This window comes from Ahaetulla prasina, chromosome 4 (genome assembly GCF_028640845.1).
Source record: "Ahaetulla prasina isolate Xishuangbanna chromosome 4, ASM2864084v1, whole genome shotgun sequence".
Taxonomy (NCBI): domain Eukaryota; kingdom Metazoa; phylum Chordata; class Lepidosauria; order Squamata; family Colubridae; genus Ahaetulla; species Ahaetulla prasina.
Window position 1 is genome coordinate 32,677,749 of NC_080542.1, and position 27,836 is coordinate 32,705,584.

Consider the following 27,836-nt stretch of genomic DNA (forward strand, 5'->3'; position numbering starts at 1 on the left):
CAGTTATGAATGTGAGCTTGGCTCAGTCTCTTTTAGCTATATCTTTGTAACAACTTCACAGTATTGTTACAAAAGTGGAGAAGTAAATAGGATGAGTAAGAAAGTCTAGCAGGCTGGACAACTTTCTAATTAAATAAAGATAATTAATAGACAGATTTGAAATACCGATTGAAATGAAATTGGTTAAGTACTGGCTCCTTAATCTAGGAGCCAATACTTAACCAATATTTCCAGAGAGACATGCTGTTCCCCCACACAATGCTGTCACTATGATGTTAAAATCCTTTGTTGTTTTTGCATCCTGGTTATAAATTAGAGTTTTGCCCTTGAGTTTTTTTCTCAGCCGTATGATGGGAGGAGGGAAAGCCCTATAAAAATGCAAGAGAGAGGCAGTTACACTACAATTGGAGGACAGCTCTGGAGACGCTATGAAGTTAATGCAGGTATGTACAACTGAGAAGGCAGATAGCTGGATCAAGGATAGTTCTTGCACATTAATATGATCTACTGAGGTTGCGGATCAAGGTATGTTGCTTTGGCGTAATAGGACATTGAAAAGAAGTTAATTGTCGGCTAATAGAGGTTTCTCAGTGATTAGGGACTACCTACATGAAGAGTTGGTGGGTTCACTTTGATCAGTCTAGGCATTGTTTGGGATACTTTAAATATATGTCTTCACTAGCAGAATGAGATTGAACAATTCTTTCCAACTCTCACATCTAACAAGTTTTTGTTTGCTCTCTCCAACTGACTGCCCTCAGGATGAGCTGGAAACATCTAAAATAGCCATGCAGGTTAGGAATTCTGAAGCTGTGATAAACACAATCAACATTGGGAAAAGGTTGCTCTACATGTTTTGGTCAAAAAATATATTCTGTGGCACTTCACTAGGCACTACTTAGCAAGCATGGATTGGGTATATGAACTTTTTGAGGAAATACCTGCTTGAGACTATTAACAAAACAGATCTTTTTCAAAGGTTTCCATATCTTATCTTTCCGGAAAAAAGTATATTTTATGTTAAGTATTTAGATTCATGTATATTACCACTAATTCAATTATGTGGTATTGAAAATTAAATAATAGATAACGGAAGGACTAGTTCAGGAAGGGCACCCGATTCCCTCATAAACAGTAGCTGCAGCTACCCCCCCTTTTCCCCCCCTCTCCTTGGTATATGTATAGAAATACAATTCTGGCACCATTGTTCATTTATTAAATAATTTTGGTAGTATTTTAAAAAATCAATTTAGCATCCAAGTGTGTTTTTTAGGTATACCAGTGACTGTGGTAAAACAGATCACGATATGTTGGCAGAGATTTGAGCAATGGGCAGTGATCGGAAACCTGGAAATAGTTACTATGAATAGTTAAAGAGAAATCAGTACAAATATTTGCGTATCTAAATTAAATGCTAAATTTAGGAGGAACTGTGAATGAATTTGTATGTAAAAAGCTTGTAATCTGTGCAGTTCAATATTTGTGCTGACAACAAACTCCTGGGCTCAGAATGTGCTCAGATATTATTTTTTATTTATGTTTGCCTCTTATGACTGTGACTCTTAAACAATAGTAATAAAAGACAGATCCAGTAGATCAAAAGACTACCTACTGAAGCTATAATAATTTATTAAATGTGCATGCTGCTCAACAATATCAGTCCCATTTGCACAACATTCCTCAGATGTTCTAAACTATGTTCTGAAACTCATGCCAAAGCTATGAAATCTTTCTCATTTCTTCCCCTTTTACATCCAGGTGAAGAATCTGTTGCTCGCAACATTCCTGTTCCTGGCTGCCACTCACGGTGCCATTCACCAAAGCGGCATGGCCAGCAGCAACCAAGCCTGCCGCCCTATCAATGTTACCATTTCAGCTGAGAAGGATGACTGCCCTGTCTGCATGGCCATCACCACTACCATCTGTAGTGGTTACTGTAAGAACAAGGTGAGGGAGGAATCATCAGCTAAACACCCTTGAGAAGTGTTAGGACAACATTCCTTGTCCTAAGCTAGCACAGATGGCCATAATGCCTGGTTTGAGCTAATGTGCCTAGAAGGCGCCTAAATGAGAAAGCTACCCTCTATCCCAGAACCCTTTTAAGACTCAAGGCAATGCAATGACTTGGGGGAAAAAAAAATACATTCAGTCATAACTACACAAAATTTCCCTAAATGGGGGCTGCTACTGTTTGTTTCCTGCAGTCATAGGCATAATGGACAGATAAGATAAAGCTGCCAGGAAAGGGAAATTGGCCTTGGTTTACAGCCAACGGTTTTCTCCTCTTGATGACTTTTGGAGAGAATTCTAAAATATTGTAGATATAGGTTATGTTTATTGGAACTGTGAGTTAATTTGTGGTTAATTTGACAAAATGTCTTGTTGGGGATGCTCTGACAGTTGCCTGCAATTGATGGGCGCATGAATCCTGCATGGAGTGTACCTAAGCATTAGCCCAGAAAGGGGGCTGAGAGGAGCTTGTTTTGCAGCTATCCACTCCTCAGTCTCCTAACCATTTGGGGCCTTAACATTAAGGACATTATAACCTTTATAAAATAGGGCCAGTTACTTGACCCAAGGAGGTACTGCTCTTCACTTGCTTGGTTACTACTGGGGGAGAAAAATACAGATACCCCTGAACAATGCATTTTTAGTTACATATTACAGTCTAGCAGGCTTTGCTTTCCATCCTGGAAGAACAGGCAACTTTTTCCTATCAAGAGGCTTTATGCAGCCTTAGTTTCCCAGACAGAAGATGTCACTTGGAAAGCCTTAGTTCTTCATCATTTGCTTTTATCTGACACTTTGCTGCCCAGTTTGTCATTACATCTTCCTACTACTCACCGCAAAGGCAGCAAATGTCCCACCAATTCCCCAGCTTCAATAGCATTGAGAAGGAACTTCTGGAGGTTGCTGGTAACAGCATGTTTGGAGTAGTAGCAAGCCATACGCACTCAAATAGGCAGGTAAGAGGAATTAGGCCAACACTAGGCAAAAGGGTGGCACCTGTGACATTTTTGGATGCTGCCCCATGAAAGAGTAGGAAAAAAAGCCTATCGTGTCTAGCCAATCTCTCTATGTCTTTTACAGGATCTGCTGTGGAAACCTATCTTCCCCTCCTTCAACCAAAAGGTCTGCTTTTACAAAGAAATACAATATGAGACTGCACTTCTGCAAGGCTGTCCCCCAGATGTTGATCCGTCTTTCACCTACCCTGTAGCTCTCAGTTGTCACTGTGACCTATGTGATATGGATTTCAGTGACTGTACTGTTCAGGGCACTGGGCCTGACTTCTGTAGCAACCAAAATCGCCTTGCCTAATAAAAAAGGGTGATTAATAAATGCCATGCTGGCCAACAATAGTGCATATATACTTGTAGAAGTGTTTTATTGACATCCTTCATTCCAGTCCTTGCATGCTTACTCTATCTACTTTTCTGTCTTATAACAGGACCATATATTACAAGAACCCACCCAGATTATAATTTTACACTATCTCTGCTTCTGAAAACAGTGTACACTCTAAAACGAAATGTAGCATCCTGGTCTTAGATTTTTACTTCTGCCCTAAGAAAGCCTGTGTTTTAGAAAGCAAAGCCAAACTGTTATGCATTTGGAAAGCTAATTTGAATACAATGTATCATCCCTATAATCCCTTGCGGGGTGGAGTCTGGGCAATTGAATGGAGTTAGCAGGGTGTTTTAATGGCTGGATGCCCTTCCTGTCACCAATGTGGAGTTTTATTCAGCAGATATATTCTCACTGTGCCCAGAGAAAGAAATATATGCCTCTATCTAGAATCGAACTCACAGCCTCTTGATTGTGAGGCGAGAGCTCCACCTCTAGGCCACTGCACCACTCCTGAATTTGAATACAATGTATGTGGGCTGCTATAATTTGGGCAGTTGTAAACCAGAAGAAGGGTTGCTGTAGGGATTTGTAAGGAAGGAAGCAATGAGATATTTGAACTAGGGTTCCAATCAGGGTTTGAACTCCTGACTGCTAAGAATGGGAGGTGTACACCAATTAAAAAAATCTTTAATTATTTTAAAGTCTTTGTCATTTGAAATACTTTAGATCATGGGCGTCAAACTTGCCATATCATGATGCCATCACGTGACATATCGTGACATTTTTTTCTTGGTGGAGCTGTGGTGGGCGTGGCCTGTGCATGATGGATCCGGCCTGTGGGCCATCAGTTTGAGACCCCTGCTTTAGATCATTAGATCTAATTATTAGATTAGATCTAATATCGCTCTTTGAGAGATATGGGATCTTGGATCAGAACTTTACAGCATACCTCACAATAGGATTACTTTTATTTCTCTCTCCTTTTATTCAATTATCTCTCCATACCAAAATTAATTGAAAACCCACCGGGGAACCTGGGAAGTTGGCCTGAACTCTTAGTGTAACCTAAAACACAGCAGAACTGGGTGACATTCCTAAAATTGCAGGAAAAGGAGTGAGAAACAGAATTAATCTCAGGAAAGACCAACTTCAATGAAAGTGTGCAATATTTCTTAACAGAGAGGAACAAAAAAAAAATTACAAATGAGAAAAAAAGAATATTCTCTGGAAAAGAAGCATCTTCCCAGTTTACAGAGATGATTTCAGCACTGGGTGATATTGGAGGAATATCCTCCTGCGTCCTCAGATAAGGTCTCTGAGGATGTCATCCTCCATGATGCTGGGGGCAGGAACCTGCTGCAGGCCTGGTTGAGAAACAGGCCCCCGGGGACCAGCATTCATTAGCATTTGACCTGGGAGAGAAGGGACAACACCAAGAGGCTTTAGAACAGCGGTGAAGAATCGCTGGTTACAGGATTAGCTATAGTGCTCTGCTTAATTTTATATCCACTGGGGCATTCTGAACAAATGCTTGACCCAGAAGGGAAGCCTAATAAAAGATTTGTGCCCTTATTTCTCTTCTATCCCCAGAAATAGCAAATATATTGTTCCCATTAGTCAATGAATCCCTCTTAAAATAGCCAGAACATCAGGAAATAGCATGTCACAGCTCTTACCTCACTATACATTACTGTATTTCACATCTGTTGCCCATGTTCTATAGATAATAACCTGCTCAATTAGATAGTGACATATGCTCCTCTCAAACCTATCTCCCCCACCTCTGCAAATTAATGTGCCTTGAAAGAAATAGCTCCTTTCTCCAAAAGCAAAAATCCTATCCCAACTCTCAGCAGCTTGCAGCTGTTTCTGGGATGGGAGTAGCAGTTTTTGTTTTTTGTCAACTCAGACCAAGCCCGCCCATACCTTGCAATTGTGGCCGTGGTGCCATCTGGGCTGGCCACTGCTGCCCGGGAGCTTGGTGCATGAGAGGTTGTCCAGGAAGCTGGAGCTGTTGCTGCCCAGGAGGCTGATGTCCAAGAGTCTGCCCCATGGACTGGTGTGGTAACATTCCTGAAGACCCTTGCTGTAAGTGGTGAAGGGGTTGCTGGGATTGAGGGACTCCAGCTTGAGGCTGTATACAGAAGAGGGGGAAGCATAGCATTCTTTTCAGACTATTACAAGTGCCAGTTAAGCTAAGCTAGGCTAAGCAATGCAGCCACTTCTCCTTGCTCTTAGAAGCAAAGGAGCTGTGGTGCTGGACTGCTCTAACATTTCAGCAAACTTCTTCAGTTTTAAAAAGTGGGAAAGAATGGGTGGGTGGCTTGCAGAGAGCAAAAGATAATACTCACCGGTTGTTGGCTCAGAAGAAGGCTTCGGAGTTGAGGATTGGCTCCTGGGTTTTGGGGTCTAAGCATAGCCCCTCCTTGGGTGGCCTGTGGCCCAGCCTGGGGTGGACCCTGTGGTTGAGGAGGTTGGTTGGTAGGTGGGGCAGCTGGCTGAGGTTGCTGCACTCGGAGCTGCAACTATGAAAACGAGAAGAAATATTTCGTTGCTTGCAAGAATGCACACAGTAATTGATATATTTCCCATTGCAGGTAACCACCAATAAACATGGAAGCAGTGCCAAAAAGAATGTGACTTTTTGACAGGGATTTGCTGATCTCACTATGTGGAGTGCATCTGAAGGATTTCTGCAGTGACCAAATAATATAAAGATACGAAGAGACCTTACCTGAAGGCCAGTTAAATAAGGGAATGTCCTTTCAAGCCAAAATAATATTTGGAAGAAAACGAACCATAATAGGAACATTTTGTGTTCTTCATCAATAGACTAAAAAAAAAGAACGAGGGCTTGTATATGAAAAGCCAGGCTAGCATTTGGCGACTCCAACCAAAATACTGTTTTCTTTTAAGACGATGTAGTATATGTCATGCTGAAGGCCATCTTGCTAATTACAGAGTAATGAAAAAATACATTAAATTTGTTTAATAGTTAAATGACATTTTTTGTAAACAATATCCTTCCCACTTATCATCTTAAATTTAGTTTGTTGGCAATATATGGCAGGGTATGGAAGGCTATGTACAAGATCCCAAGGTCTTAGCTAGTGTACCACTCAGTTATGAAATGAGCCTGCTGAATTAACCCAGAGATAAATTTGCTTAGCCTCCATCCTTTTTCCATCCAGAGCACCATCTTATGGGACCAAATAAATGGAGCTGCAAGAAAATAATAATTCAAAGATGGGATGAATCTACTTCGAAAAAATACAGCAGCTTCCACCTCCACAAGGGACTCACCAAACTCTGTTGCCGTTCTTCCATGATTCCCACCTGAGGCATACCAGGGCTCACTTGTTGCCCACCCATCTGTAAAAAGATAAAGGGAGGGGCAAATCCAACAAGGAGTGGCCAGTGAGGCAAGGAGACAGGTAATGAAGTTCTAAGCCCGGACATGCTGTCAAAAGATAGATAACTCTCTTCTGTCTTGTGTGACTGCTGTCCAAAGACAGTTAGGGCAAAATCTATACTGCCTAATGCCTTACCTGCTGTTGGACTCCTGGAGTTACTGGCAAACTGCCAGGCTGCTTTGTCAGGAAGGGCTGGGTGTTGGGTGTGGACCCCATGGGTTGAGAACTTCCCATCTGCTACAAAGAGAGATGAAGAAGAAATAAATTACAGCCTTCCAGAATTAACTGTAGCCCTATAGACATTACTTTGTATTACACAATGCCAGTGTTAAATGTTTCGGAGTCCAAAATATTTTGAATGTACTCCCATACATTTGTACAAAATACATTTTGTACAAATACAAAAATGTTGGTTCAGGAATTAAAGCTAAAGGTGCTATATGCTTAGAAAGCATAAGCATCATATCAAGCAAAAAATACTGTAAGAAATGTATTAAACAAAACTTGAAACTATTTATCTGTAGTAATTTTTCAACACACTCAGAAGTAATTTTCAGTTATAAAATTTCCCTTCTGTTTTTTTCATAACATATAATTCCAAGGTAGAAATTTGATATAGAATGGCTGAATATCAATAGGTCTTATCTTCCAGTTTACTAACAGATTATAAACACAAAATATATTAACTAAAAGTACAAGGAAGCCTATAATTTTGGAGACAAAACTAGTATTTCTCTTAGGGAACACATCTGAGGTAGCTCTAGAATCCCATAGATTCGGTCTGCTGAAACGTTTGAACAAACAGCTGAGGGGGGAAAAATAAGAGCAAGAGAATCAGTTACTGACCTTTTGCTGCTGAACTTGTTTATGGTTAGTGATGACTTGGCGGATCCCATTGACAAAACCACTCTGGTCATAAGGAATGAGCCCCATGAAGATTTTTTTCTTGGAAGAGTAGAGCAGCATCAGCACTCGCACCTCACAAGGTGTTGTGTGAGGGAAGTGGACACAGCCAGCCTGCTCATGTGACAAGAAAAGTGCATTGGCTAAAGGGCGGGGGATTCTGAGAAATGTCCTTCCAAGATAAAATCTTTTATTGTTATTTACATGTGTATGATGTATTGCTCTTCTCTCAGAGATCACAAAGTCATTTAATATCAGAAAAAGATATAAAAGTCAGGAAGAAATAAAAAAACTACATTGGCCCAACTAAATGCATCAGGAAAAACGGAAGAACACAGATAAATAGGTATATTAATGCAATTTATAAAACTGAACTACTAATGCATCTCCAAAATCAGGGACCTCTATAATAATGTTACCCAAACTGAGAAGATCCTCACTAATCATCCCACTTCTTCAACACTGCCATCAAAGGATCTCTTCTAGCAATCTTAAGAGAATAAGAAGCCTCACTGATATGTCAGTAAGATCATGATTTACCACTTACAATTCCAGGATTTATACTATCCTGAGCAAGTTAATTGATTCTGGGATTTATAACATCCCAGGCAAGTAACTCCACCAACATGTTAGACATTTTCCAATAAAATCACTTTCTATGGCTACCATAAAAAGTGTCAGTAATATTAGAAATTTTATGTACTGGAGTACCAGTATATATAGTTATACATATCTTGATACTTTGACTATTGTATCAGTTTACTCATCAGGCAGCTTTCCAAACAGGAAAGAAAACAGACTGCCTTAATTTCTCCATCATGACCAAGCCTCAACTGGAAGCATCTACTTCTTTAACTTAGTTGAATCTCTTTTAACCATGTCTACATTTTGGCAATTGTAGAATCTTACAAATCCATTGCCCATGATGCGATACAGTCCTTTGAGGGATTCCAAGTCCTTATTGGTGAAATGGAACTGCACCATGCGAGAATTGCGGAACAGGTGACCCAGAGTTGTCTGTGAAGAAGAAATGGATTAATTCAGGTGGAATCAAATCTGTGTATGCTCCAAGCCATGCTAATTTGTCAATAATTTCAATTAAGACAAATTTCTGAGATCCAGTGATGCTAAAAGCAAAGCTGAAGGACAAACTATATTAATTCTATAGACTTACTATAAAAATATAAGAACAACTTATATATAATAATACAAGAGATTTCAAAATAGGTAAGGAAGAAGTTTCAGACACCTCCATCAACTTAACAATGAAACCTTTTTTCCTTCACAGTACATAAGACTTCCAGAAGAAAAGCCTGCCTACCCGTAGTCTGGCCTTTGTCACGCCCGTAGAAGCTGACCATCTTTCACTGTTTAATCCTTCTAAAAATTGTTCAGCATGGCAAGGCTGTTCCCATACCCATAGTTACAACTAAGATCACTATAGCAATAAGAATAGCAAGCCCAATAAAGGGCATAAATCAGATTTGCCAGACCCAGCCTCAATATTTCAACCCCTGAATTTCCATAAATCTTAAGGACTGGCCTCTTTATTCAAATGCCCCTCTGGTCATCTGCAAAGCTGAGTTTAATATCAATGTTTCTTTGCTGTTCTTAATAATGAAGGAAAAGACTGGTGGGAGGAGGGTAAGATTTTAACTTCATCCAGCAAACCGGGCAAGGCAGATTAAGTGAGACAGGAAGAGGGTGAATTTAGACCAATGTTTCTCAACCTTGGCAACTTTAAAATATGCAGGTTTCAACTCCCAGAATTCCCATTAGCATAGCCGACCAGGAAATTCTGGGAGTTGAAGTCTGCATCTCTTAAAGTTGCTAAGGTTGAGAAACACCAATTTACCCCTTGTCTCCGCACTGATCCCTGTAGAAGAGCATATACAGATCGAAGTTCTAACCAGTGCCACCTGGGCAGCACTTAAAAGATTTTAGCTATATAGGGGTGCCATTCATTTTGCAAAACGTTGCCCATGCCTGTGAAGTGTTTGTCAGTGTATGAGAGTCCATGAATTGGAATAGACATGGTAACAGATCAGCCAATGGGGACTGTTTGGTGAGCCAGATGGCTCAGAGCCTGGGTGTGGCTTAACCTGACTGATTTGTATATAAGAGTTACTTTGTCCTTACAATATAGCCTCTGTATTACATAGCTTCTGTGTTCTGGCTTCTGGTTCTGGCTTCTGCTGCATGGGTATTGTATACATGCATCATGCTTTATATTACTGTATATAAAGAAGTTTTTTATAAATGAATCCTGCTGAATTCTTTACTTGTGTGCTGGATGGATTGCTGCAAACTCTAATAGTGTTAGTTCACACTTTGCCTTCAGAAATCACATACATTTCACTTACCAAGAGCTGTTGGGGAATTAATTGCATAATGAGCTTCTGGGGCCACTGTTCAGCCTTCCTACAACAAAGCAAAGAGAGGAGAGTCAGCTTTGCATTTCTCATCCCATCTCTGCTTAAAATCATTGTTATCATCTAACACATATAAACTACATATAAAATACAATTCTCCAAATGTTAATGTATTCTAGATATTGTATTAACATATTGCTTTTTACAGTTGTTGCATGCTTCACTTTTATTGGTTAGTTTATCAACAAATATTTATGGAAGATAGATTTTTTAAAAAAACATTCTAAGGACTACTTCTTGGGAGAATATAAGAGTAGAAGCAGGATCAGGAGTAGTATTTCCAAAATAGTATCACATAAAAAGCATCTTAGTCTGCAGATGAACGAAAAAAACCTTTGTTCCCTATAGAGGACAGGTAGCTCAGAGGACTGAATGTGCTTAAGAGATAAGGAATGATAACTGTGTCTTAGTGAGAAGCGACTTAAGTAAATGAGGAAATTGGACAGAGTATTACGGAGAAGGACATGACTGACTGAAACACTGATGACATTGAATGCTGCAACATTTTGTTACGTATTTAACTTGTTTCATCTACTTAAATCACCGCCTAATAAAACATTCAAAACTATGTACAGTTAAAAGTAATAATTTTCACACATTAGGAAGCAATTGAAAACCAAAGTAGGAAATACAATAGCAGGTAGCATGTACACTATGTATTCACCATATAGTATTTAAGTCTAACTCAATCGTAGCAACTTCAAGATGAGTTGATGTCAGCTCCCAAAATTCCCCAACCAGCATGGGACTTAAAGCCTGGTTTAAAACACTGAGCTAAAGATTCCTGGGTGGGAAATCAGCATCCCACCATGCTTTAATCTGAGACATAATCGACAGGGTCTTTAGAGGAGGAGGGTTCAGTTATAATCACCAAAAAATTGTCTTCCAGATTAGTTGTAAGACTTCTAGGTTTTTTTTCTTCAAGAGTGGGGGAGCAGAACTTGCTCCAGCAATTCCCAACTTTTGAAAGTTAATTCCACTCCCTTTGTTAGTTCCATTCAGTCTCTGTATTCATAAAAGACCTTATAAATTAGAAAGATAGTTTGTGTCTGAAAGAAAACTACCCAAATAAACACAGGGTGGCAATGTATTAGAATTGACTGTTCCTACTCATTGCACCTCTGATATATTTATCAGTCTTCTTTCATCATAAATCCTCCCAAATTCAGCTTGTTTATACCAGTATCAGGACACCAGTTTTGATTCCATCTCCCTGCTCTCAAATAATCAACAATGTGTCTTTTTTCTGTTAAATGATCCAGAGGCACTCACAAGTTCTCTCCTTGATTGACATACACCTGGCAAGGCAGGGAACGTGTGAGCTTAGTATTGGAATCCACAGAAGTTGGCTTCGGCTTCTAGGAAAAGAGGATGGGATACAAGGTCAAAATGCATCAGGGTAAGGAGCTCCTATGAATCTTTCTTCTTTCTCTTCCATAATTCAGCTCTCACCTCCTGCCATTCCAGCACCCCACTCCATGCCATCACTTTGTTTGGGATAGATTGCTGGGGTGCTCCAATTTGTGCCTGTGCCGGCTGAGTCACATTCATACTGTTGGGAGGCACACCACTAGTCTGGGTAGAGGAAGAAGAGACAAGTCAGTTTGCAAGCCAGTCACATCCTGAAGAACAAAAATGGTAAGATTTGTGTGAGTGTCTGTCTCCCACTGCCAAAAATATCAGGGCTGACATGTACCATGGCTGATGCACCAGATTGTGGGGAGGCTTGCACAGGTGGCTGAACCAGCAGGGCAGAGCCTGTGGTTACTGTGGAGACCAGACTAGACTGAGATGAGGCAGGGAGCTTTTGAGTCAGAGCTGGAACAGAGCCTGTTGGAAGGGTCTGCGTAGGAGTTTGACTGAAAGCTGGTTGCATGGTATTCAATGAAGGGACTGTTCAGAAGAAAGAAAGAAAAAGCATGGACATATAACCCATCATCCATCATCATCACCACTTCTGATACTTTTTTGTCCTCTGTTCTAATATCCTTCCCATCTCCAAGCCTAAACTTTGAAGCACTGCTTTCCGCCCCAATCCTGGAAGACACACAGGGACTCACAGCGGGTGCCTAGACCGGTCTTTTGGTTCTTGGCGGCTTCCACAGCAGATTGAGCAGCTGCCTGGGCTGCAGTAAGAGTAGGAGGTTGTGTAACCTAAACCAGAAAGACGTAATCAGGAGATTTGTGAAAGGAAATGTCCCAATCTATTTGTTACTTGAGGGCAAAGGATGTACCTGATACGGCTGAGAAACTTGTGGCATAATCTGAGGTTGTGCTGGAGGGAGTGGAGGAGGAACTGTAGGAGGCTGGGATACAGGTTGTTTGGGCTGCAGGTTGTTATTGGTTGCTCCTGCTCCTCCTACTGCATGCAGAGAAGAGAGGTTGACATTAAGTATATACAATAAATAATATACAAGATTTGCAAGAGGTATTATTCATCATCACAAGGGGACACATTCCCTCCTGCCAATTACATCTTGTTCATATACATACACAAATGCAAGCATGTGAAGGGCGTGAAAAATCCACAAACCTTATTTCCATCATGCTCCCTCAAATTATGGAACATTTCATCCCTATGGTTCAGGAAGCCTACCCTGCCAGGAAACCTACTGACTGTTTAATCTGGAGCAGGGGGTTGGAATAGAAGACCGCCAAGGTCCCTTCCAACTCTGTTATGCTGTCATTTATTTATTCATTCATTCATCATCCATTCATTCATTTATAAAACTTATTGGCTGCTCATCTTACCATAGGGTAACTGGGTGGCTTACAGTTACATCTAAGCTAAAACATAAAAAGTTAAAATTGAACATTAAAATCAAAGACACATGGGGAGGGTGGGAGTGAAGCAGGGGAAAAATGAGATTTGTTATTACTCAACGAACCACCTCCATTGTGCTGATCCGCCACCGAGGCCCCAAGCCAACTGCCCCAGCCATATCTTTAGGCCCTTACAAAAAGATAGGAGTGTTGGGGCCGACCTCGCATCGGGGACAAGATGTTCCAGAGGGCAGGAGCAACAGCAGAGGAGGCCCTCCTCCTGGACCCCACCAGCTGGAATAATCGGGCTGATGGGACCCACAGCATGCATCCTTTATTATTTTATTTCATTAAATGTTTGGCATATGGGAATTGTCTTCATCCCATTACATCAGCTTGCCCACCAAGTCAGGCAGGGAAGGTATGTAGCAGCCAAAGAATTCCAACTAGTGGGATCCAAGAGAAAAGCCTTCTTTGCTGTTGCCCCTGCCCTGTGGAACACTGCCCCCTCTGAAGATGAGGTGAGCTGCCTTCTCTGGGCCTTCCTTAAAGATGCAAAAATGTGGCTTTGCACCCTCGCTTGGTGTGCACAGACAAGCGTGCAGCCAAGAGGCTGGCTGGTGCCATAAAAGCTCCCCCTCCTTTTAATCAATTCTTAAAATGCTTTTAATATTTTATTGAACACCACCCATTTCCTTGGTGAGGGAAATAAGTGGTTCTTAAATATGACAAACAAACCTAGAAACAAATAACAGAAGTTACAGAATACTTTTTAAAAAAATAATTTGATCATAGATCATTGTTTTTACATGGGTTGGTAATACATGGGAACTATTTTCATATTTTGGCTCTCGCTGTTGTGATAAAATCCCTCACTCAAATGAATTTGCTATATCAATATTTATATAAATAAAATAAAATAAGCAAGTTCTAGTTGTACTGTAAGATGTCCTGCAAACCGCCCCCCCCCCCAATGCTATGGCTCACTCTTGGCACCAACAAATTACCTATTCCAATGCAATCACTGTAGCCAATAGAAACGTACTAGCACACTAAACTTAAAAATAATTTAAAATGAAGAAAATGAGGATATAGGATGCACCCAATTAGCTGAAACTGAAGCCAGCCTTGGTCAGTATTACTTGTAATGCTTTTACAATTTAATACATCATTTGTAAAATGCTGCATTCCAATTTTTTATATTGGAAAAATAGGTATGTGAATGCATTAAATGGAAGTGCTAGAGGTGAATAAGTACTATAGCTCCTACTTCTCCTGGTTGGATGGCCATGGATAGTTTTACTATGATATCTGGATTTGATGGCTTGTTAAATTCAAGCATGTTTTCATAGCCTGATCAGACTGCTATTTAAATTTGCTTCTGCTTCTCCTAGTAAAGAAAAATCAGAAACAAAAATGCACTGAAATTCAACTTCTAAAAATAGCTATTCCTCTATTTTCCAGGATCTCTTGCTTAGAATTTTGCATAGTGAAACAGGTTACCATAAAAGCTGGTAATCTGGACTTCTGATAAAAGGAAAAACAGGAGATTCATGGGGCACCCAATCTAAAATGATTTGTCATGATTCTTTTCCCCCTTGAGTTACAAAAAAACTCTCTCTCTCCTCCCCACCCACCCACCCAAAAAACCCCCTAAACAAGCCCAGTTCTTGATTTTTAAGACATGATCCATTTGGAAAGCAAATTTGGGCTACCATGGAGACAGGGCAGAAAATTGAAATGCTTGCTGTGGAAAAAAGCAGCATGGATGATGACAAAGAGCACTCCCCATATGTCCACCCCACCCCACAATTTCAAGGAGCAGAAACAGCAGGTACAATTAAATAAATTGGAGTTATATTAGCTGTGATTTGTAAGTCCCATTGATTTTAATAATCCCAATCTAAATACAATAAGTCTTAATCTAACCAGATGTCCCAATGCTAGTTTTTTCAAAAGGCAACCTTGTTTTTGTTTTTCCTTGAAGACATTTTGCTTCTCATCCAAGAAGCTTCTTGAATGAGTAGTGAAATATCTTCTAGGAAAAACAAAGTCCAGTTGCCTTTTGAAAAAGTCATCTTTGGGACAACCATGGCCTGGATGACTGAGAATCTCCCTAGAAATCTAATCAGATGATTACAACATAAACCTAATGAGCCTGTAGTTAATTTCCAGTTGTAACAGGGAGAGAGTCAGGCAAGTCTAGGACCAATATAAAATCTCACTGCTGTCTCTCCTCTCTTCCTTGCCCTTCGTAGGATACTAATTACCTTGTATTACTCTTTTCATTCTTCTCTAAGTTAAACTTGTAACAATCCAGTATGATCTATTTTAGCCTTATCCACATTTCCAAGACCAGCTCTTACCTGGAAGTACCATACCACGGATAAGGATCATGTGCCGGGGGTCCTGGCTGTAGTCTTTCAACTGATTCTCCAACATGCTCCCTGTCACAGATTTCTCAAAGAGAATGCGCAAAGCTGGCAGTTTCCGTGGGGAGATAATAGAAAAGTGAATTCCCCGCTGGGGAAGAAAAACAGAGTAGATAAAGAAAGAGAAGAACCATACAGTATATTTCTTCCCTATTTAGTTTCGAGGTGGAGACTTATGCAGACTCTCATTCCTAAACTGTGGGCATTACTTCTACTTACCAGTAGTCTTCTAGCATGTTGCAAAGTGACTCACAACTGCAGACAATGTGTAAAGACATTGTTGTACCATCTTTGTTAAAGCTAAGACAATAGTGATCTGCTTAATTCCCAGATTGTAGATTACCATCTTGAAAGCAACATTGGTAGAAAGACAAACTACATGTACAGTACAAAAATCTGCTGCTTCCCCAACCTGGATAGCCTCCAGATTTTTGAAATAAATTTCAAAATTCCCAATGCCATAAGGCTGGCAAACTCAAGAAGCAAGACTTATAAACATTTTGAATAGCCATCTAGTTAGGGTAAAAACATAATCTTGAAAGAAATAAGTTTCCGATAACTGTAGCAAACCAGTTAAGGGGAAATGTTTCTTTTCAATGGCCCACACTCTACATTGTGCTGTTTCTCCCATTTGTTGAACTCCTTGTCCTCCTGTGCCCAATCCTCACAGTGTCTCACACCCAAGCACCAAGGCCATGGATGACAACTATGAAATTGGAACCCACAACCTGGAGTATGCCCAGTTTTGGCAAACTGAAAAAAAACATCTAACAGTCTACTCTTTCCCATTTTCTTCCTTTAGTCTTCCTCCTTAGTCTTAGCTATTTCACAACATTTTACAATGTTATTTTAAATGTCTTCTCATTAGGGTGTTTGCCATTTTTAATTGCAAAGTAAATTTTAAGCATCTTCCTAACAACGTTGGAGGTTGTATTAGTTATAGAAGATTTATTGTCATCTGATGTGATAATATTTAACTTGGGACTATAGGAGAGGAACTAGACTTGGCTTTAGCAACAAAGCATAAATATGGTGAAAATCATAAAATACTTCTTGTTTAAGGAAATGTTCACACTGGGAAATGCGAGAATCAAATTTATAAATAAAAAGTTTTCATAACAAAAGAAGAGATAAAATGAAACCTGTTGATTTGTATCATTATTAAAAGTATGCTGTACAAAGTTGATTTGTATCATTATTGAGAGTATGCTCCCAATTGAGGATATATATTTTATCAACAATTCATTTACTTTCCTCCCTGGGAATACTAGATTCCTTATTAAGAGACAAAAGGAGAGCTACTGACGCCACCAGAGATAGGCAATCCCCTGTAGGAGATCAGTTCAGACATCTGCTAAGAGAATATATGTCATTTTCTCACCCTGAGGCTTGAAAGAGAAAGGAGGTGTCAGAGGATTGAGATCTCTGGTTACATTAGGCTTTGGCCACTCTTTGCCACCAACCACATGGCATTCCAGGATAACACAACATAAAAAAGCTCTTCTTATATCTGGCTGAAATCTCTGTTTCCCTCTAGGCCACAATGTATCGATATTTGAGAAGACTCAGATGGAGCAGAGGTCCCCAACATTCCAGAAACCAGTCTGCACAAACAAGGAAGGCCCCATCTGTGGGATGCAGGCAGCACATGAACACCCCCCCACACACACACCATGGAAAAGCCTCTCTCCATGGAACCAGTCCCTGGTGCCCAAAAGGTTGGGGAGCACTAAGATAGAGGAATAGTTGGTAGCATTAACATATCTTACCCAAATGAAATGAGCAATGGCTACCGAACATTTTCTACTCACCTCACCAATCTTTTGAACCAGATTTTCTGTTGTATAGCCTGAATATGTGGTACTCTCCACAGCTGGAAGCAGATAGGGAGGCGAGTTGCAGATAAGGATGCAGACTTTATGTGTGGGGCCTCTGTTTGGGAGAGAGCACAAAAAAGGACATAATGAATGAAAATTGGGGAATTCCACGTTCAGTACACGGTGCATTATTATAAGTACTTCTTCACTTACAAACACAATCAGGACTGGAATTTTCTTTGCTAAGCAAGGCAGTTATTAAGTGAGTCATGCCTGATACTGGCATGATTGCTAAACAAATCACTGCAATTGTCAAGTGAATCATGCAATCATTAAATAAATTTGGCTTCCCCTGTTAACTTCGCTTATCAGAAGCCAGCTGGAAAGACTGCAAATGGGATCACATGACCAGAAAGCTGCAACTGTCGTAATTACATGCTAATTGCCAATTTTGATCACATGATAATGAGGAGTCATAACAGTCATAAGTGCAAGGACCAATTAAAAGTCACTTTTTTCAGAATCACTGTAAATTTCAAAACAAACGGTTGTAAATCTAGGATTACCTGCAGGAAGTAAGCTACATGGGCAACACTGTTACAAATTTGCCCTCTATTTTAATGTTTGTGGATGGGACTATCTTGTCTGAAGAAATACCCCACCTGAGTGAGGGATTTAATAAACAAAGCATATTATTTCTTTAATGTGATTGTGGATGAAATGGAATTTATCTGCATACTGGGTGGTTTTCATGTCCACATTCTTTGGATTTTCCTGCTTTGTAGCTCACAGCAGTTTTAACAGGGGGGCATTTAAACAATAAAGTGGTGTGAAAAATTTAATGTTCCTTTCCACATGTCTCTGATGAAACTGGTAGTTGAATAAGCTGCTTTAATTTTTCTTTTAAGTGCTAATATACTGGATCCCAGATTTCCTGTATCGCAATTGTTTCAAGAGCTGTGTCAACTGTTTTATCAATCTACTTTCATTTCTTCACTGCCCTAAAATTGTAAACAGATCAAATATTACAAATATTAGGGCTCCTATTTTCATGGATCAACCCTTGAAACTATAAGCCAGGGGTGTCCAAACTTGGTCCCTTTAAGACTTTTGGACTTCAACTCCCAGAGTCCCTCAGCCAGCAAAGCTGGCTGAGGAACTCTGGGAGTTGAAGTCCAAAAGTCTTAAAGGGACCAAGTTTGGACACCCCTGCTATAAGCCCTTCGAAGAAATGGAAAGCATGTAGCATTACTTTAAAAGAAAACAAATTTGCATGAGGAAAATTACAGCATAGGCAGAAGCACAATTCTTATGCTATAATCTCTCCTTTCTGGACAGTGCATGATTTACTGAAGTAAATGTATCTAAAAGATACAATAAAAACAAAAACAAACAAAAATCATTTTATTTAATCTAATTCTTGGTAGTGTAAACAGTTCCAGATGCATAAAAAAAACACAGCCACAAAATCAATCCCTACATGAGTCATGACCATTTGTGCTAATATTAAAAACAGACGGGTGCTCTCAAGCACATTCACTGAATGTACTTGTACACTTTCTGCCCTTTGTTCCATCACCATCCACCTCCCCTTCCCTCATGATCCCTTACATTTGCTCTCTCATCTTCTTGAAGTCATCAAAGAGTTGTAGGGCAGTACTGAGACCTTCTGAGATGAGGCTGCAGCTCTCACCACCACCACCCACAAACCTAGAAGACAAAAAGGATACAAAAATTGGTGCTGAAGACCAAAGCCTTATTCAATTTAGCTCAGTCCTTAGTGTGATGAACAAACCAACCAACCAAAAAGCTATCTAAAACCAGTAGTATAGTTACATCCAAATCAGGAAACCATGATGAATGATTTTATATCTTGGTTTGTTTTTCAGGTGTGAGTCCACGAGTTTAATTCTTCTTTCATGTATGTAAACCGAATTACAATAATCTGAACAAAACTATTTTTATGCTCTGGACAGAATTCTGGCATAAACAAAGCTGCTATATTTGATTCAACATTTGATCCAGTTTTGTGTCTGTGCATCTGCTTGAATCAGTTTTGAGTCCTGGTAGCTGTTTGGACTAGTCCCTGGAGTTTTCTTGACAAGATTTTTCAGAGGTGGTTTGCCATTGCCTTCTTCCTAGGCCTGAGCAAGACTGGCTGATCCAAGGGCACCTAGTTGGCTTTGAGTCTAAAATGGAGCTAGAATTCATGGTCTCTCAATTTCCAGTCTTGTGCCTTAGCTTTCTTGAGCCATCTAGCTTACTTCAATTTATTTCAAATCAATAAGCTGCAAAGGCCTCAGACACCATTTTTCCCCTGGGTCTGCAACTAAAATCTTTTAACCTGAGATATCTGAATTTAAACTTAAAAATTATATAATACTTATTATGTTTGAATTCCAGCATCAAACGACCCCACAGTTACATCCTTTGAATCTCCAAAATGAACTGAACTTCCATGGCTGGTAATTATGAGATCTAAATTTCAAAAATCCTGGCGGCACCACTTAGATGTTCTAGTCTTCATTGATGGTACAATGGTAAATTTTACCACTTGCCTTATAACACACATATTTTATGGGAACCCAGGAGTCTTCGTTTCTGATCCAATTGCTATGATTTGACTTTAGGTGTTTTTTTAAAATCTTCCTTTCCATTTCTTCCTAGACTGAGACACCTACATGAATTTCTAAATTCATCCTGCTTAGTTATCTAGCCAAAGATATTACCTATCACAGATTATAGGCTAAAATATGTCACAAGTAGAAGAAAATAATTTTATGGCACAGCACTGACTAAATGTTTGTTCTACTAGCAAACCAAGATTATTTTTCTCATCTCAGTAAGATGCCACATTTAAAAATTTACACCCAGACAAATGTATTCTAAAGAAGAAACAGCATTAACACAGTCTTATACTCACTGAATACTGTCCAGCCATGTGACAAACTCATACGCACTGCTCGTTGGCGCATGGCACTGTACGTATGATTCAGGAGCGCAGTCTACTGTATTAAACACCACCAGACTATATTGGGTACCACCATACTGTAGGATAGGTTGGAAAATAGAGGTTGGATAGAGAGTGGCTTCTGGGCAGAGATATTTTCAAAAACCTGATTCACATGAACATGAACATGATCTCTTCCTAGTTTAAACTCTATTACTAATTAAGGATTTTGGCTTCTTTTACAGTATACATATAATCTGCTGCTCTTTAGATGTGCAAGACTCAAATTTCACCCAGACTGGGTACTGATATTTTGTCTTCATAAAAGAGAAAGTTGGTTATGATTGAAACAGAAATTTAAAGCAACGATGACATTAGCAAGTATGGCAAGACTACACATTTGGCTGTTCTTCCTATAACCAAGAAGACTATACCATTTTCTATTTATATAATATGCCATTTTCACATAAACAGAAGTTCCAGTCTAGGCTGGCAATTGTTTGGCATCAACATGCAAATCACAAGAATATGGTGTAAATTTGTAAGGATGCAGTTCAATATATTCTGGATCTTATAATTCTGATAATCTAAGAATTATGATTTTAGTATTCCTTCCTATTCAATTATACAAGGGGGAATTACTGTATTCAAAATGACTTCACTGTTTATTTAGTGACAAATTATCAGTATTTTATTCAAAGATGTAATATATATTGAAAAATTCCCTTTCTATCTTTGATCTCCTTTTGCAACAGACATATATGAAAAATATAAGAGAATTCTTGCAAATATTTCTAGGTCAAGATCTGAATCATCTCAGCACCTCAGAAAACTTCCAAATCCTACACTGTTTTTAGTCAGAAACTTTCCAAAAAAACACAAAGCAACTTCATCTCCATCATTAAAAAAATGAACACTCTCAATGAATTTCCCATATCCAGACAAAGAATATTTTTCTCTCGTCAGCACCTCCTCCATAACAGGAAATAAATTATTTTCCTTCTGTTTGTAGGGTCCTGTGATCATGTAATCAGGTTTTATAATATTTTTACCAAAACCTGGCATTTGCTTCCGATTTTCTGCAAAAATGGCCCATAGCGAATAATGGGTTTACTTTACAATTGTGGATTCACTTTTCAGCTATGGCATTCACTTAACAAACACTGCAAAAATGGTTATAAAAACAGGTCCTATCACGTGGTGACCTGCTTTATGAATGTCATGACTTATTATTTACATTGCTTTCAAAAGACGGCATTAGAATGTGCAGAAATACAGATATAGAATCTTTTGGCAAGATATAGTTACTATGTTTCAATTCTCATATACTTTTTGGAGAATGAATGCATTGTTGCACAGGTCTACTGTATGCCAAAACGGCACTGGCAATTCTGAGACCTTTCTTTCCCCCTATTTATTTTTCTGGGAAATACATTTTCCTGTCTCATAGAATTGGAAAAAGCTTTTCAAGCCTGATCTTCTGCTAGGCTTTCCAACAGTACTTCCCAGCTCCCTATTTATTCAATTTAAAATCTCAAAAATATTTTCACACTCACATCTCCTCCAAAGTCTGTTTCAGCTGGAGGACCACCATTAAAGTACCTGAAAATGAAAAGAAGAAATCCTTAGAAAACAAAAGGAGAGAAAAGTTATCCTAAATAAATACTGCACCAGAAATTTTATTTATTTATTTATTTTGTCAATCACGTATGACAGGTAAATGTATAAACATAATTTGGATACATGAAAAGAGTAAATAAAAAATGGAATGTTAGGACAGGGATAGGAGGCACATAGATGCACTTATGCACGCCCCTTACAGACCTCTTAGGAATGGGGTGAGGTCAACAGTAGACAGTTTAAGCTTAAAGTTTTGGGGGTTTGGGGAAGAAACTACAGAGTCAGGTAGTGGATTCCAGGCATTGATCACTCTTTACTGAAGTCATATTTTTTGCATTCAAGTTTGGTGTGGTTTACCTTGAGTTTGTATCTATTACTTGCTCGTGTATTGTTGTGGTTGAAGCTGAAATAGTCATTGACAGGTAGGACATTATGGTAGATAATTTTATGTACTATGCTTAGGTCAGATTGAAGTCTGCGTAGTTCTAAGTTGTCTAAGCCCAAAATTTGAAGTCTGGTGGCATAAGGTATTTTATTGTGAGCAGAGGAGTGGAGAACTCTTCTTGTGAAATAACTCTGGACTCTCTCGATTGTATTTATCTCCGATATGCAGTGCGGGTTCCAGACAGATGAGCTGTATTCAAGGATTGGTCTAGCAAATGTTTCTTATGCTCTAGTTAGTAGTACAATATTACCAGAGAAGAAGCTATGCAAGATTAGGTTAACAACTCTTAGTGCCTCTTTGGCAATGTTGTTACAGTAGGCTCTGGCACTTAGATCTTTAGAAATGAGTACTTCCAGGTCCTTGACAGAGTGATAATAGTGATAATCCTTGACAAAGTGATAATTCAATGATGATAATAAATCATGGTAAAAGCCCAAACAGTAATGGAATAGAAATACCAAATGATTAAATTACCAGGAGCCAATAGATTTCTGGACATTATATAATTAGATAATATCAAGTATGGGGCACTTAAAAGTAAGTTTAGTAAATAATATATCCAGGGCAAGAAAATTGCTAAAAACAAAATTGAATTGTGGAAACATCAACAAAGCCATTAATACCTGGACTAAACCTGTGATACAATACATTGCTAGAATTAATGTATGGAAATGAAGGCACAGGTTTACTTGGAGTCAAGCAAACTATTGAAGAAGAAAATATTTACAGATCCCTCACATCCTGGACAGAAACTGTTTCAACTCCTACCATCAAAACGACGCTATAGAGCATTGCACACCAGAACAACTAGACACAAGAACAGTTTTTTCCCAAAGGCCATCACTCTGCTAAACAAATAATTCCCTCAACACTGTCAAACTATTTACTAAATCTGCACTACTATTAATCTTCTCATCGTTTTCATCACCAATCTCTTTCCACTTATGACTGTAACTTCTTGTTGCTATCATTAAGAGTTAAATTGCAACCTATGACCATCATTTGTGTTGTAAATGTTGTACCTTTGATGAAGGTATTTTTTTTCTTTTATGTACACTGAGAGCATATGCACCAAAACAAATTCCTTGTGTGTCCAATCACACTTGACCAATAAATTCTATTCTATTCTATTAGAAAAGCCAATCAAGAACAGGCATTGATACATATTAAAATTGAACTTACTGAATGTGCAGGAAACAAAATATGAATAACAAAATTATGTAATGAAAAAGTACAGAATGTTGGCAAGGGAAAACACTACATGGTCTCTTTCTACAAAAGAGCGAGGGGAAAACAGATGAACTTGGCAATGGCTTACAACTGGAAATTAAAAAAAGAAACAGAAGGCTTGATTCTGGCTGCTTAAGAGCAAGTTATAAGCATTAATGCAATCAAAGCCAGAATTGAAAACTTGTCAAATGATTCAAACTGCACATTGTGTGAAGAGGCAAAAGAAATGGTAGGTCATATTCAACTTCTTCAAGAAGATTGCACAAACTGATTATAAACAACATGGCACAGTAGTGAAAATGATTCACTAGACCATTTGTAAAAACTACCATCTGTCAGTAATGAGAAATTGGTGGGAACATAGAGTTAAAAACGTAATAGAAAATTAAAAGGTTAAATTGTTATTTCTAAATACAACTGATAAACTCTTGGCTCATGATGTCAATTTAACTGTAATTAGAAAGAAGAAAGTATTGCCATAATCAATGTGGCAATAGCAGGCAATGGTAGAAGAAAAAGAACTAAAGATCAAAAATACCAAGTTCTGAAAATTGCAATTGAAAGATTATGGCATAAGAATGACTGTGGTTGTCTCAGTGGTTATTGGCACAATATGTACCTTACCAAAAATTTTGGGCAGCACACAGAAAATCTGCATATTCACAAAATTTCCATCTGTCAACTACAAAAGGCTTGTTTGGATCTGCACACATATATATGCCATTACATTACAACCTAGATTTTTGAGAACTTGATGTGTATGAAAGTCAATACCAGCTAAAGAACTGGCAGCTGTGATTTCACATTTTCATGTAACTGTAGCAGTGATGACAAACTGATAAAATGCCTATCACTGATGACATGCCATGCAATGTTTGGTGACATGCCAGGCCTCTGGACTCTCTGGAAGTCACACAAGAGGACTTTATTCTTGGTCTCTTAGGCAATTGAAAATTGTGCAAGCATTCTCATGTGGTTTTTCTATGACTCCATAGGCCCTGCAAGAGCAGGGGCCTCTCGTGCAATTTTCAGAGGCTCTGGAGTGTAGAATCTGGAGAAGAGCAGAGTTTCTGGACAGAAGGTGTGGAAAAGCCTTTTTTGCTATAGGGTGGTTGATGGGGATTAACATGTCAGCAGAGTCAAGGAAAACATTTTCTGAATTTTTGACATGACAAGCCCAAAACATTTGCCATCACTGACCTATACTAATTGTATACTGGTCAACTCTCAATGATTCTGGGCAGATCACAAAAATAAAAAAAAAATCAATAAACCATAAAAATAAAAGGAAGCAAGCAAGATGAAGCATTGTGCTGCCCCACTTACTCACATACACGTGTGTTTTAAAGAGTTTATTAATGTTACCCAGCAGTTCCCTTCACCCAGCCTCAGAACTGTCCCAAATAACTCCAGCCACAAGCAGACCAAGATTAGTTCACAAGGCAATGGCCAATAGTCCATAAAACAGTAGAAAGTTGTTCTGACAAGTCCACCAAATAAACTTAGAGCCATCAAACAAAACTGAAAGTACATCCATGACAGCTCACTTGACAAAAGAAGTTCAGAGTCTTCAAGGCACAAGCATGAAGCACAAACAAATACACAGCTATAAACCAAACATGTTATTCCTAGCAACGCCTCCCTCTGCCTGCAGTAGAAATAGTTTTCCGATGCAGTCCATCAAGATGGGTGGAGCCTTCTCCCGAATAATTTGTCAGATCTCCTTTGCTTTTTTCTCTGTGCTGGATCCAACACGGAAGGCACTCCTCCTCCCGCTCTTCACTGACCTGTAAACTGTCCCCAGCCGAAGCCCTCCATAAATCTCTTTTGGCCGGTAGTTCAGAGTCATTAATTAACCCAGTTCCCGATGTGCCCGGAATAAACTCATCCTCTCTGGAGCAGCCTCCAAGAGAGACATCACAAGCATATGGTCTTACTTTCCCTCACCAAAGATCTGGGTGAATGATGATCCAGATATTCACACCTCTTCTAAACAGTTAGTGGGGACCATTTGGATCTCAAGGGAATAAATCTCTATTTCAGGGGCAGGCACTGCTACATAAAAGGCACTTTCATGGAATCCTGAGAAGTCATTGCTTAACTGAAACAACCCAGAGCGCACCCCTGAACAGATCTTAAGGGAGCTAGGCAATCCCTCAATAATCTGGCTCTATATCATTCAGGGCTTTATAAACAAAACCCAATACCTGATTTTTTGCTATTATCTTGTTCAGGTACATTGAAATCATTGAAGTGCATAAAAGGTATTCTGGCTCAGTTATTTAATACATTTTATCATCTGCCAGTTTGATAGAGCTAAGAATAAATTGTAAAAACACTTAGTGCTACCTGAAGATGTTTTCTTATCTGAGGCATATAAAGTAATATTACACCTTCCCAGTTTTTCCAGAAGGAGTTGATTGGAGAAACTTTGACACTGTAACAAGATAGTTGGCCCAGATTAGGCTACAGGCTTAGAACAGTTTGCATGGCATACAGCTGGAAAGCTCCGTACCTGCTACATGAGAAGACTCCCTCTCTTTGGCTAATGGTAGTGACTACTTTGACACTGCACATATTGTTTTATTTAATTTAAATGCTGTGAATCTAACATCAGTTTGGGTTTCTTAATTTAATCTGGAATGCTCATTTTATTCTCAATTTATCTTCTTCTTCCCTGAGACTCCACCATTTGGAATCTAGAAGTTTATTCTTTCTACATGCTTGAAGTTCTTTTCTTCAACAAGGAAAAAAAAATAGGTCCTCTATTTTACTACCAACTTTGTTCCAACATACTCCAACACAGAAATGCATCATATATATCTCTTCAGAAGAGTTTCTACAAATCATGATACAGAGGCTTATTAGGGTCAGAATACAAATTGTATATACAAAATCCAGTAACAGCCAATCACATTTTACTAGCATTGTTTTCTACCTACAGCCTCCACTGACAAATCAAGGGAAGCAAAATGATATCCTGAGACTGTGAATACTCACTCAATTGCAGGGAGAAGATAATGCTTGCGCAAAGATTCAAAGTAAGGTCCAAGATTGGCAGTGCCTTCAATAACAAACACAACATCAGCAACCATCCCGATAGGTTGAACAGGCATGTCCAGCATTGGTACCACCATTTCCTTCAGCTACCATGAGGTGAGAACATAGAAGAGTAGTAAAACAAAATATTAAAGACAAAAGCCAGTTGAAATAAATGATTTCTTAGTATTTATTCAGTATTAAAAGAGTATTAAATGATGTACAATATACCGGTAACTGAACTATTTCTGTATAAGAAAACTATTTACATTAGACAAGTGAAAGAACAAGAAATGTAGGAGACTAACAAATGAAAAGTGGAATGAAAGCATAGGGAAGAAGAGACAAAAAGGAGTACAGTGGGCAGTACATCCCCCAGTAGTTCAAAATAAAGATTCCTTTATCTCTAAATGTTGCTTTACTAAAACTCACAGCAGAACTAGCCTTCTAAGCCTAAGATTATGAGGCATGAGTGAGAATTATACTTCAGCAAGATCTGCAAAACCTCATTCTCTATACCTAACGCTGTCTAATTTCCACAGCCAGAACCCCAACAAATCAGTTCCAGTATTCCTCACTCCGCAGAGGTTCTGGGCAAAGTTTATTTAGACCAACATTTAATTCCCAGAGCAGTTAACAAATACTTATAGGAAAACTCCTATAAGGATGAAGGCAACTCCTTCCTATTCTTCACCTTTATTACTCCCACCAAGAACTATTCTGATGTTGTTGTTGTTAGTTGCGAAGTTGTGTCCAACCCATCGCGACCCCGTGGACAACGTTCCTCCAGGCCTTCCTGTCCTCTACCATCCTCTGGAGTCCATTTAAACTCATGCCTACTGCTTCAGTGACTCCATCCAACCACCTCGTTCTGTCCTCCCCTTCTATTCTGATAGCCACTAGCTAATTGCCACGCCCTTTAGTTGTTAGAAAGGCCGCTCATGGTTCTACCTCCTTTTAAAAAATTAACCAGATTATTAGCTGTCACTAGCATCTTGTTACAATGAATCCCGTAAATGAAGAAACTGAAAATCAAATATTGCTTCCGCGACAGCTTTTAGGCTTTGTTTGCTCTGGTTTTACTTTCAGATTAATTTATTAAAACCAAAGCCACGAAGGAGAAATGGGAAGGGTGTTGTTTTGGCTTTGCTGAAAGCAGACGATGGAGGAGAAGCAGGAAGATTATTTGTGCCTCGCACTCGGATTTTCTCTCACCCTCCCGTCAACACTTCAATAAACGCCTCTCCCCCTCCCATTTGCACTCTCCCGTCTCCGTACCAGAAACAGACATCCGACTTCTAGAGTTCTCTTGTTTTAAAGCCACAGGAAACGTTTCCCTTCGGGTCCGCTTCGGTACGCATGCGCGCAGGAAACAGTCATCGATTTATTTTTCATTCTCTCTTGATAATTAAGAATTCTTTTATTCACCCCTTTCCTCCCC

The 27,836-nt window shown here is 39.2% G+C and overlaps 2 protein-coding genes across 8 annotated transcripts; one reads left to right on the top strand and one right to left on the bottom strand.

The window, feature by feature from the left end:
• Window positions 1-428: 428 nt before the first annotated feature.
• LOC131198178 (lutropin subunit beta-like) lies at window positions 429-3,321 on the top strand. The gene is made up of 3 exons (XM_058182677.1): window positions 429-443; window positions 1,759-1,947; window positions 3,091-3,321. The coding sequence occupies exons 1-3, from the start codon at window positions 429-431 to the stop codon at window positions 3,319-3,321; spliced, it is 435 nt and encodes a 144-aa protein (XP_058038660.1).
• On the bottom strand, window positions 1,994-27,814 carry MED25 (mediator complex subunit 25). Of its 7 annotated transcripts, none has more exons than XM_058179819.1 (20): window positions 27,674-27,814; window positions 26,357-26,502; window positions 21,618-21,663; window positions 20,035-20,159; window positions 18,723-18,821; window positions 17,106-17,226; window positions 15,229-15,385; window positions 12,334-12,461; window positions 12,160-12,253; window positions 11,796-11,992; window positions 11,552-11,674; window positions 11,372-11,454; window positions 10,031-10,088; window positions 8,577-8,684; window positions 7,611-7,781; window positions 6,900-7,001; window positions 6,655-6,723; window positions 5,703-5,876; window positions 5,278-5,485; window positions 1,994-4,763 (listed from the first exon to the last, which is right to left on the bottom strand). In XM_058179819.1, exons 2-20 carry the CDS (start codon window positions 26,491-26,493, stop codon window positions 4,654-4,656), a joined length of 2,310 nt encoding a protein of 769 aa, XP_058035802.1. In that variant the 5' UTR covers window positions 26,494-26,502; window positions 27,674-27,814; the 3' UTR covers window positions 1,994-4,653. The 7 variants fall into 7 exon arrangements, with proteins under 7 accessions (XP_058035802.1, XP_058035803.1, XP_058035800.1 ...); XM_058179820.1 differs by having other exon boundaries at window positions 6,900-6,998; window positions 11,372-11,457; XM_058179817.1 differs by having other exon boundaries at window positions 11,372-11,457; window positions 27,674-27,813.
• Between the last annotated feature and the right edge of the window lie 22 nt (window positions 27,815-27,836).